General features: G+C 48.9%; 1 protein-coding gene across 4 annotated transcripts in view; it reads right to left on the minus strand.

Moving 5' to 3' along the window:
• Positions 1 to 735: 735 nt before the first annotated feature.
• Positions 736 to 12,465, minus strand: part of Pecam1 (platelet/endothelial cell adhesion molecule 1) — a 61,069-nt gene continuing 49,339 nt past the window's right edge. For 2 of the 4 annotated variants that reach the window (NM_001305158.1, NM_001305157.1), the window contains 2 exons: positions 8,525 to 8,547; positions 736 to 1,685 (listed from right to left, as the gene is read on the minus strand). In NM_001305158.1, coding sequence (NP_001292087.1) covers positions 1,656 to 1,685; positions 8,525 to 8,547 — 53 coding nt within the window. In that variant the 3' untranslated portion in view covers positions 736 to 1,655. The remainder of the gene's footprint in view (positions 1,686 to 8,524; positions 8,548 to 12,465) is intronic. The other 2 variants (NM_001032378.2, NM_008816.3) reach the window with 1 other exon arrangement.

A 12,465-nucleotide genomic window follows, 5' to 3' on the forward strand; every position in this document is an offset into this window, starting at 1 on the left:
GACGTAAAATAAAAAACAAAGCGGGGCTGGTGAGATGGCTCAGTGGGTTAGAGCACTGACTGCTCTTCTGAAGGTCCTGAGTTCAAATCCCAGCAACCATATGGTGGCTCACAACCATCCATAGCGAGATCTAATGCCCTTTTCTGGAGTATCTGAAGTCAGCTAGAGTGTACTCACATATAATAAATAAATAAATCTTAAAAAAAAAAAACAAAAAAACCAAAGCAAAACAAAAAACTTAGCCGGGTATGGTGGTGCACGCCTTTAATCCCAGTACTTGGGAGGCAGAGGCAGGCAGATTTCTGAGTTTGAGGCCAGCCTGGCCTACAAAGTGAGTTCCAGGACAGCCAGGGCTATACAGAGAAACCCTTCCTCGAAAAACCAAAAAAACCAAACCAAACCAAACCAAACCAAACCAAACCAAAAAAAAAAACCCAAAACACAAAAAACCGAAAAACTTAAAAAGCATAACGGGGGTGGGGGAATGGGGGTGGGGTTGGGGTTGGAGAATAGGGAGGTTGGTGAAGCGCTTGCCTCACCATCATTAGGACCTGAAGTGGACCCCAGCACAGTGCAAAGGCTCTGGCTACCCAGGCTGTTGGTCCCTGTGAGATTCCACTCGGAGACAAGAGAACTGCTTGGTTCTCTGTGACACTGGACACACTGAGAGTCCCTAGGCCTACGTTTACTTTATTGCCATGTGCCCTGTTCCAGTAGATGACACTTGAATGCAGATAACTGAAGAGTAAAAATCAATTTTATTTAATACAACTCCCCTCAGGGGCCCTGGAGCCGGGTGGCTGAGGCAAACGGAGAAGGCGAGGAGGGTTAGGTATAGTACACAAAATGTCGGCAGCTCCTGCCCACCCACTCTAGCCCACCCTGGGAAACAGCTCAGACCTTAGGAAACCGTTTCTTTAGTGGGGAATAAATAAAGAAAAATTAGTGAGAAAAGTACATATTTCCTTTTACTATTAAAAAAATAATAACAGTTGTTGTAGCCAGCCATTTCTCTTCTTTGGGCCTTCGGCATGGAACGGAAAGGAAGATCAAGGTGCGCTTTAAGTGCTCGCTCCAGTTGCCATTGCTGGCTTGAGGTCTGTCTTCAAGTGACTGGCCATTCCACGAGCATTGCTCCCAGTCAGCTGGTTGACTTTGTGTGTGTGTGGGGGGGAAGGTCACACAGGGGAACCAGGCAAACCTGAGCAGCACTGTGTATTTCCAAAGATTAAGATCAACCCAGAAAGAAGAGAACAACAGAAACAAAACAAAACAAAAAACTAACCCAGTGATTGACAACAGAGCAGAAGGGGGCTTCTGTGCAGGAGGACCCACGGAGAAGTACTCTGTCTATCCGAGACACAACATTTCAGCCTCAGAATATTCCAGGGCATTATTCTCCTGGAACCTCCTTTCACCCCCCGAAACACAAGGAAGACAGGTCAGGCTGGCCATTAACTAGCGCCTCTGAGTCTCTGTATACCCAACATGAACAAGGCAGCGGGGTTTAAAATTGGATGGCTTGGCCTGAAGGATTACTGCTTTCGGTGGGGACAGGCTCATAAATACGTGCACAGGACTCTCGCAATCCAGGAATCGGCTGCTCTTCTCGGGACATGGACGACCTCCCAGGGACGTGCACTGCCTTGACTGTCTTAAGTTCCATTAAGGGAGCCTTCCGTTCTCTGTAAGACAGAAGACAAGAGTTAGGGTTACACCCTGAGGACTAGAGATCACCCCGGAGGAGAGAGGCATAAATTGAACCAGTACAGCACACGAGAACGCCAAAGGGGCTGAGAATGTGGGTGCTTGGGTGTAATGCTTGAGGTCTAAGCTGCATCACCACTACCACCACACATGATTCATGTCTGTAATCCCGGGACTCAGGAGGTAGAGGCAGGAGGATCACAACTTCAAAGTCCAGTTCTAGGCTATCCTGGATATTGGGGACCTCGACTCAAACATACAAAAGCACTGAGCTGTGCCACCATCCTTTGGGACTCCGTCTTCTAGGGCAGCTTCTGCTCCCCCCCCCCCCTATCTTCTTTTCTCTCCATGATTGCTCTGTAGAGGCTGTCGTCACTACCTCTACCTTCTTGCTGTAGTATCAGGCCACTGCATCGATACCCACGTGCACCCAGTGTGGTGTCCCATGGGTGCTGCACAGGGATCAAATGGAAGGAACCCTCAGGTAGGAGAGAGCTTACACCTAACTCCCTCTGGACCTGTGGCTAGCAGACACCTTCTCTAGTCTGCCTTGGTTTTGTGTTTTGAACCAGAAACTCACTCTGTAGCCTGGGCCAGCTCAGTGGTCCTTTGGTCTTAGCTTTCTCAGTGCTGGGATGGTAGACGTGAGTCACCAGGCCATCTTAGGTCCTTAGGTCAGCTTAAAAACTTGGTTAACTTAAAAAATGTGGCTGGGTGTGGTGGTGCACACCTTTAGTCCCAGCATCCAGCTGGCAGAGGGAGATCTTTGTGCGTTTATGGCCAGCCTGGTCTACATGGCCTGGAATTCCAGCTCTGAGGGGAGCACAGAGTGTTAGGGCTTTCTGGTTTCCAGTCTAGTGGAGAATATATGTACCCCAGGCTCAGCGAGAGAACCTGTTTCAAAGGTAGTCATAAGCAACAGCTAGCACCCTCTTTGCCTCATGGTCCTCCACACACAATCGTGTGGGCATACAAATCCTTTATAAAAAAAACGTTCAGGGCTGGTGAGATGGCTCAGTGATTAAGAGCACTGACTGCTCTTCCAAAGGTCCCGAGTTCAAATCCCAGCAACCACATGGTGGCTCACAACCATCCGTAATGAGATCTGACGCCCTCTTCTGGAGTGTCTGAAGACAGCTACAGTGTACTTACATATAATAAATAAATAAATCTTTAAAAAAAAAAGTTCTGGAGGGCTGGTTAAATGGCTCAGTAGAAAGGCTCGCTGACTGCCAAGCCTGATAAATTGAGTTCAGTCCCAAGATCCAGAGGTTGAAGGAAAAGAACCAGCTCCCAGAAGCTGTCTCTGACTGTTGAATGCGTGTGCAAACGAACATGTAACAAGAATTTAAGGAAAAAAAAATCGAGAGTGCATTGTAGTGACAGTTACATTATGAATGTGACTCGTGCAACTGAATTCTCTGTTTTTAAGTGCTGGGGAGGCATTGCTCCATCTCTGAGCCATACCCCAGCTCTTGAACGATACTACTTTACAATAATGTAGTGGTTAATTTTAGGTTGTGTATGTTCTACTGTAATAATAAAAAAAAAGTTAAAAAAAAAAAGCCAGGCGTGGAGATAAATGTTCAGAACACAGCACTTGGGGCCATCAAGAGTTCAAAGTAGGGCTGGCGAGATGGCTCAGTGGTTAAGAGCGCCGACTGCTCTTCCGAAGGTCCTGAGTTCAAATCCCAGCAACCACATGGTGGCTCACAACCGTCCATAACGAAATCTGATGCCTTCTTCTGGAGTATCTGAGGACAGCTACAGTGTACTTACATATAATAAATAAGTAAGTCTTTAAAAAAAAAAAAAGGAGTTCAAAGTAATCCTCAGAAGAACCTGGGCTGTCTTCATATGTGACCTGTCTCAAAAGAGCACCAAAATAGCCCCAAATGGTAGTCTGAGTCACCCACCACCCACTTCCTGGTTTCTGGACCTTTATCTGACCTAGTACAGATCTCTATCCCGAAGAGGACAGACTCTGTCCCAAGGATTTCATAGTCCACCAATGATTTTGCTTGTGTGTGTGTGTGTGTGTGTGTGTACAATGTGTGCATATTCAGTTCTGTGCTATGGGGTTCATGTGGAAATCAGGAGAGCCTCAAGTACTTTCACCTCCCATTCTGGATGAGATAAGGTCTCTCTCTCTCTCTCTCTCTCTCTCTCTCTCTCTTTCTCTCTCTCTCTCTCTCCCTCGTTTGTCAAGACAGGGTTTCTCTGTGTAGCCCTGGCTGTCCTGGAACTCACTCTGTAGACCAGGCTGGCCTCAAACCCAGAAATCCACCTGCCTCTGCCTCCCAAGCGCTAGGATAAATGCCTGCGCCACCACTGCTCAGCTGAGACGACGTCTCATATTGTTCCCTGTTGCTAGTTGGCCCAAGAGTTTCAAGGGGCTCCCCACGTCCCATCTCAATGCTGGGGTTACCAATGCCTGGCTTTTATGTGGATTGTGGGGTTGAATTCACGGCCTCACAATTGCCACACAGGTGATTACCCACTGAGCCACCTCCCTGCCCTTTATCAATCCCAGATCAACATTTCGATGAAGTAATTTGGAGGCATGGGGGCATCACATTCTGACCAGGACACTCCTGAAGTACTCAGAAGTGACCTGAACTGACTTCTAAGATTTTGTAAAGGGGAAAGAAATTTGCAAGCAGAGGAGCTGGGCAGGCTGGGAGATTCGGGAGCTGAGAGCCTTGCAAAAGGAGAGCCCTGAAGAACAGGAAACACAGGCCCACGGTTCAGAACCCTCTGCGGACCGAGGACACCTTGCTGTAAGTGGAACTTAACAGAGGTGGGGGCAAAAGAAGATGTAAAGGTTGCCTGGCGTCGTAGGGAACCTGTGGCCAGGCTGGCTGGCTTCCTGGACTCTCCATTTTGTTTGGCTGGGCCTGGGGCTTTTAGCACAGGATGCAGACCTGAGAGGCCCAACTAGGAGACCAAGACTCTGGCTCCTCCCTTGCCAGGATGGAACTGCACAAACGGGCCAAGCAAGCCGTGTGAGCCCAGAGCGCTGGAGGTTTGCCAGCACTGGCAGCTGCTGCCTGCCGTTTCCTCCGCTCTTCCAGGGCAAGGAGCTGGGATCCTCGTGTCTAGCCTTTCTGCAGGCCCCAGACCAAGTCTCTCCCCAGATGCCTCTGTTCTCCCTCTCTTAGGGAAAACGGCACTGGATAATGGGACCAAGCTCACAGACAGGAAGGGCTAGTCCATCAGCAGGGTCTGGGGACTTAAACGTGAAAGTTAACACACTCTCAGTGAGGAGCGGACTTGTTATGCTTTAGTCAGAAGCCAGCTGTCAGCTCTGGATCTGCCCTGCTTCTGCTCAGCTTGTGCTCCCCCCCCATCTCCCCATACCCCCTCCCCCCTCCGTCCCCCAGTAACCCCAAAGACCTTTCTGACTCCACCTCCTTGCCCGGGTCCCTGACTCCTACTTCTAAAGAGTTCTCAGGGTGAGCACTTCCAGTCTATCAGGAACGAGCTGAGTGTTCTCTTAATCCCTGCAGAAATGCAGGTGAGAAGTCACCCAGTTTGCAGATCGTGGAAATGGGGCTGGGAGAGATGACTCCGCAGGCAAGAGTGCACAAGCCTGAAGATGTGCCTGAGTTCTAACCTTGAAGCCCACAGGAGAGGGAGATGGACTCTCAGACATTATCCTGACTGCATCTCTCACACACACACACACACACACACACACACACACACACACACACAGACACCCTTTTTATAAAAATGGTAACTGATGAGAAGACGGAACCTTACATACAGACTAAGCAGCTAGTTAGGATAATTCTGTATATGGTTCTCCCAGGCCTATGTCAAGCTTTGGCTTTGATGAATCCTAGGCTTTGAGTTTCGTGTGTGTGTGTGTGTGTGTGTGTGTGTGTGTGTGTGTGTGTGTGTGTGTGTTGCATTTCAGAGCCAATAAAGTAAATCTCTTAACCGTATCCACTGTTACCAGAGTGCTTGAGGAAAAGATCATTAAAGGAGACAGTGGCTTTTTTGTGATGGCTTGAGTCTGCAGAGTCTCATTTAACCCTTAAGAAAATCCCAGTGGGCAGATGTTACTTCGTCATTTTCACTATCATTATCATCACTATCACCACCATCGCCATCATTATCCGCATCACCACTACCATCACCATTTCTACTTTACAGGCAGTGGTGCTTAGGTTTGAGGAAGTCACCCACAAGAAGATTGTAGAAGTGGGACCCCGTTCTTCAGCAGCAGCCTCAGCCCCACTCCTGAGCAGGTCCTGTGACAACTCATCTCCCTGCTGGTCCTGGGGAGTGGGGAAGGGACCCCATCACTGACACTGTCTTGTTCCCAACCGGTAAGAGTCAGGGGTTCTGCCCACCATCTGGAGACCTTCGCATAGGTCCAGATTCGAGCTCTTTCTTTTAAGCACAGGGTGTTCTCTTCCACGTTATCTGTCTGCGTGGGCCACAAACCCGGTTTATAAACAAGGCAAAAAATGGCAAGAGGAAAAAGTGAAGTCAGCCTGTGCCATTGGAGCAAGTCAAACAATACCAAGCTCGTAGCTGGCTAAGTGGCTGTCTCATTGTCCAGATATTTCCTCAGGCCATTAAACAAGCGAGGAATGATTGCCAGGTTTGATTTCAGGAAGGAAGCCCCTCCCATTTCCCTGCCGAGCAATTCAGTGTTCATTTTCTTCTGACCCACGCTGGCTGGTTATTAGGGAAGCGCTGCATGCTTCTTTCATAAACAAAAGTTATTTGCTTCAAGATTCAAAATTCACTTCTCAACGACTGGGAAGCCCTGAGTTCCTGCCAGATGGTTTTATTATTTTGGAGGTAGGGCTAGCCCAAGTACTGGGAGCACCCTGCGACCAGAGTAGACTTTGGGGGCTGAGGGAAAGCCATTCTGCCACTGGCCTGGAGTTCAGAGCCTTTGTCCAGAGAGCCCCTTTGGGTGGAAGACAAAGTAACTAGGTTGGTTCGGCAAAGTTCCGACGGCTGGCCCGCAGCCCTGCCTTGGGTGGCCACAGATACACACGGCCATGGGAACAGCCAGTGAACTTTTTTTTTTTTTTTTCTTAATCAGGGTCCTACTCTGCCTGTGGAGCAAGCTTGTCATTATTCTCACCTCTTGGGAGACAGTCACTTTTTTTTTTTTTCCTTTTGAGACAAGGTTTCTCTGTGTAACAGAGCCCTGACTGTCCTGGAACTCAGGGCTAAAGGATTGTAGACCAGACTGGCCTTGAACTCACAGAGATCACTTACTGCAGCTAAGCACCACCAAGCCTGGCTTGTGTCACTTCTTAACAGTGAGGACAAAGCCCAGGCCAGGGCTTTTGGAGACGTGACCTCTGTTTCTGCTTCTCAGGGATTCTGGATGCTTTAGCAAGGCAGGCCCCCCATTTCTTCGTCTATGAAACAGGCTCCCTTGCCCCTTCCACACAACAGTGCTCTCAGCAGCCTGGGTGGGTGCAGCTAGGGAAGCTGTTCACCTCATTCCTCTTCGCCTTAAACAGACAGCCTTCATCCCCACAGAGAATGTCAGCGCCTTCCTGTCTGTCCAGAGCATAATGAGCTCTGTTTAGCAAGAATTCAGACCCAGCAAAACAAAGGAAGCCAGGGCCCCACTGAAGGCTACAGAGAAGTCTTGCTGGAAGTTTCTCCCAGACCCAAAAGACCAGTTCAGAGGCCAGTTCCTTATTTTTGAAGATAATAGCTGCCCTGTTAACCCCTGTGCTGCTGGGTGCCCACAGACAGGCTGGGAACCGGAAGGCAGTGGGTTATGAATGGGTTGAACTTAAACCCCTTCCCTCCCTCCCTCCCTCCCTCCTGAGTTTATTGTACATCCTTTTGTGTGTGTGAGTGTGTGTGTGTGTGCGCGCGCGCGTGCGTGCGTGCGTGCACATGCCTGTGTACAAATGTTCCTTTGTGAGTGTGTCTACGTGCATATAGAGGCCAGATGGCAATCTCAGACGTCATTCCTTAAGAACCATTCATCTTTTTCTTTTCCTTTCCTTTCCTTTCCTTTCCTTTCCTTTCCTTTCCTTTCCTTTCCTTTCCTTTCCTTTCCTTTCCTCCTTCCCTTCTTTCAACAGGGTCTCTCGTTGGCCTTAGGCTCACCATGCAGGTTGGCAAGCCCCAGGGACCTGTCCTCATCTCCCCAGGACTGGGATCTCACATGTTTGCCACTACAACTGAAATTTTCACTTTGGGTTCTAGGATTAAACCCAGATCCTTGTGTAAGTATGTGGCCAACTGCCCTATCTCCCTACCCTTCCTCTCTTCATCTCTCTTCTCTTCCCCTTCCTCCTTCCTTTTCCTCTCCCCTTCCCTCTCTCACCAGGGACTTAGTATGCAGTCCAAACTGGTCTTGCACACAAGCTCCTCTCTCAAGTGTGTGTCGCTCACTATGCCCGAGACTCTTTCTTACTAAAAGAGCAGAAAGACTCCCAGCGACATGGGAGGATTCCCATGGTCCCTCTCCCTATATAGACTGAGCTGTAACGGTATAGACAGGAGAATCAGTACTGGAACTGGCTTAGACTGCCAGAGGATGCCACGGTTCCTGGTCTCAAATGGGCCAGGTTAGAACAAGGTGCTGGCGAGAATTAGTAGAAAGCAGACCCTGGACAAATTGGGAAATAGTTCGTTGTTCTATAGAACACCTTTGTAAAGCAACAGCAACAGCCACATACTGCAGTCCTGAAAGGGAATTCTGTAGCCAAGGAAGGCCTCAAACGTCCACAACACTCCTCAGTGTGGTGATTCAGGTATGAGCTACTACCAAGCTTCATGGGTGCATTTTTAACGTAGTGTGTGTGACGTGTGTACTTACAGAGTATCTGTTTTCCATGAGATCTGCAAAACAAAGACGGCACAAAGGTGAGCGTGCGAGGTAGGGCAGCTTCACACTGGATCTGCTGCTGGAAATGTGCAAAGTGGCAAATGGCAAAGGGGGGATATAGAGGAGGGTTGGGGACGGGACAGAACACTAGTGTATAAGGGGGTCTCAGGCCATCTACTGATGGCCTTTTGTCTCTAGGCAAGCCCCTGGGATCTTCTCAGCCATGAGATAGGCATGTAGAGTCCCTGGAACGTCATTTGACCTTTTTGTGTGCTAGCTTTGATTTTTGTTTTTTGTTTTGTTTTTTTTTTAAGTAGGGCTTCATGTAGGCCAGGCTAGCCCTTTAACTTACTATGTAGTCCAGGATAACCTTGAGTTTCTGAGACTTCCATTTCCCAATTATAGGCATGAACCACCACACAGTTCATGGGGTGCTAAGAATGAAGTCCAGGGCCCAGTGCATGCTAGGCAAGCATTCTACCAACTACACCCCCACTGTGGCTTTTCTTTTCTTAAAGACAGGAGCTCTTTATGTAGCCCTGGGTGTCCTTGAGCTATCTGTTCAAAACTATCCAAGGTATCCTCAAACTCCCAGAAATCCACCTGCCTCTGCTTCCAGAGTGCCGGGATCGAAGAAGTGCAGCTTCTTGTGTGGCATTTTAAAGATTTTTAATTAGTAGAGAAAAATAGAAAACAGAAAATTAGAAAGTTGCAAATAAAAGTGATCTCTGCTCCACCCTCCACCCACTTTTGGTCCCTTCCACTGTCCCCTAGCAGTGTTCTGAGTGGACTGTTGGGGAGGGTCAGGGGAAGTTAGGGCGATAGGCCTGTGATGTGTTCCACCCCATCCTTTCATGCAGTGTGGTTTTGTAAGAACTTTCATAACCTTTCTTTTTCTTTCCTTTTGTTTTCTTTTCTTTTTTTTTTTTTTTTTTTTTTTTTTTTTTTTTTTTTTTTTTTGGGTTTTTCGAGACAGGGTTTCTCTGTGTAGCCCTGGCTGTCCTGGAACTCACTCTGTAGACCATGCTGGCCTCGAACTCAGAAATCCACCTGCCTCTGCCTCCCAAGTGCTGGGATTAAAGGCGTGCGCTACCACACCTGGCTCATGACCTTTCTTAAATGCCACTGTCCAAGTAGCTACACCGTCAAGTTAAGTGGCTACACAGCTGATTGCTTAACCAGGTTCCTAACTTTAAAAAGCTAGGTTCTGGGGCTGGAGAGATCGCTTAGTGGTTAAGGACACTGGCTACCCTTCCAGAGGTCCCAGATTCGATTTCCAGTACCTACATGGTGGTTCACAACTGTCTATAATTTTAGTCTTAGGGCATCTGACACCTTCTGCTGGCTTCCTCAGGCACCAGGCACACACATGCTACACAGACTCGCACACAGTCAGAACCCCCATACACATAAACAAAACTTAAAAACAAAAGAGGTTCTGTCCAGGATTTTGCTGTCTTAAGTAAATAATGTTGCCAATATCTTTGGCAGCAAATCTATTCTCACAGTTGATTTTACACTGTCTGCCCATTCCTGGGAGTAAGGATGGAAGGGGAGGAGGTGGAAGAGGAAGAGGAGAAAGAAGAAGAGGAGGAAGAAGAGTAGGAAGAGGAGGAAGAGGAAGAGGAGGAGGAAGAGGAGGATGAGAAAGAAGAGGTGGAGGAGGAAGAGGAGGAGGAGAAAGAAGAAGTGGAGGAGGAGAAAGAAGAGGAAGAAGAGGAGGAAGAGGAAGAAGAAGAGGAGGAGGAGGATAACTCAGGCTCTTGGCATCCATGGCCAAACTGACTAAGAGCAGAGCCTGCAATTTCCCTTTCCCATATGAGGCTCAAGTTGACGCATCCTTTTGTCAGAATGCACACTGTGCCCGGCTGCCCAGCCAGGCCACCGTTGTTATGCCCATGGCCTCTGACAAAAGCCTGGAAGTGGAGAGAGTGAGAGAGCAGGAAGCTCTGCACGGAAGGATCACATCACTGCCTGCATCACTGGAAGAGGAGCCTCACCACCAGATGGGAGGCTGGGGTAGGATTTGCCTCTTCGCACAGAGTCAGACTCTCCCGCCCATCCCAGGGACTGACTCTGTGTTGGGGCTGATTCTCCAGGTCTGGTGGAAACAGCAGCAATGAATACCTCATGTGCTCTCTGGGAAAAAAGTTCCCATGTGCTGGGGGCAGGGTAGGGGTGGGGACAGGGTAGGGGGTTAGGGGTTGGTGGCTGCTCTTACAGATGGTAAAGGTCATGGCGAGAAAGCCAAGAACAAGGGTGCAGGCCAGCTGGTTAAGTGCTTGCCTGGAACACATGGAGCCCTGGGGCTGACCCCCAGTATCATAGAAATTGGTGTGGCAGCACGGGGCTTATAAAGTCTGGTGTTAGGGAGGTGGAGGCAGGAGGATCAGGAGTTCAAGGTCATCCTCAGAGAGAGAGAGACAGACAGACAGACAGGCAGAGACACAGAGGAAGAAGAGGTGGAAAGATAGAAGGCAAAACCAAAAAATCCTAAGAAACAAACAAACAAAAAACCCTTTGAGCCTTGTGTGGTAGCTCTCTTTGTAAATCCAGCAGTCAAGCTGCCAGGCAGGGGGATTACCAAGAGTTCCAGGCTCTGTCACAAAACAACAAACAAATAAAAACCTGCTTTCCCCAAGTCTACTTCCCCTTCAAACCCTGTCATATAATATTCCATTGTTCCTAGTTAGAGGGAACAGGAACCGCTGTCCCAAAGGGGCCCCTCTTCTATTCTAGCGGGACAAAGGCAGTTGGCCTCTCAAAAAATCTGTACATCAGCCCAGGCACCGAGCAGCCACTCTGTCAGCCTCCACACACCGAGGGAGGCCATGACAGCTCCTCCTGGCCCAGGTCTCCACAGGGGAGAAGAACCCCATGTCCCGGCCTCCCCCACCCAGCCCACGTTCTCCAGAAGCAGAAACAAAATGTGACGTGTTAAAACTCTGCATGGCAGCCAGGCATGGTGGCGCATGAACACCTTTAATCTCAGCATTGGGGAGGCAGAGGCAGAGGCAGGTGGATTTCTGAGTTAGAGGCCAGCCTGGTCTACAAAGTGAGTTCCAGGACAGCCAGGGCTACACAGAGAAACCCTGTCTCGGAAAAACAAACAAACAAACAAAAAACAAAAACAACAACAACAACAACAAAAAACCACACAGGAGCTGGTGAGATGGCTCAGCAGTTAAGAGCGCCGACTGCTCTTCCAAAGGTCCCGAGTTCAAATCCCAGCAACCACATGGTGGCTCACAACCATCCGTAACGAAATCTGATGCCCTCTTCTGGAATGTCTGAAGACAGCTACAGTGTATTTACATATAATAAATAAGTAAATAAATATAAAAAAAAAAAAAACAAACCTCACAAACCAAAAAACAAAACTCTGCATGGGAGAAGGCAAGACTGATGGCAGGCAAGTCTGGGCCCACTTGGAGACTGTTTCTTTGGTGGGTAATGTTACACGATGGGGCACGGCGTAAGGTACTTTCCCCTCCTGCGTGTTCAGGCAGGAAGTGCCACCCTGGCAGTACCTGCTGGCCCAGCTGGCTTTGGGCCACACAGGATGGGTGGGAACCAACTTTCAAGTGTTCTTCTCTCCCTTCAGAGGACTTAGCCAGGACCCCACCCCCACCCCCACCCCTGCTCCTATTTTTTCCTTTTTAAATGTAGAAACAACAGAAATTTATTGCTCAGAGTTCTAGGAATGGGGGGAGGGGGTACAGGGGGAGGGAGGGCAAGATGAAGCCCAGGGCTCAGAGACCAGAGAGTGTTCCACCCTTAGACATGGTGGCTTCCTGCTGAGAGGCCTCTTCTCCTTAATTTAAATTGATGTAGGGTCTAATCCTGGCCCAGTCTAGCCTCAGATTTGCAGCAATCCTCCTGCCTCAGCCTTTCAAGTGCCATGATGTCCAGGTCAGGTTCTTTCTTGATGG

This window comes from Mus musculus, chromosome 11 (assembly GCF_000001635.26).
Source record: "Mus musculus strain C57BL/6J chromosome 11, GRCm38.p6 C57BL/6J".
Taxonomy (NCBI): Eukaryota; Metazoa; Chordata; class Mammalia; order Rodentia; family Muridae; genus Mus; species Mus musculus.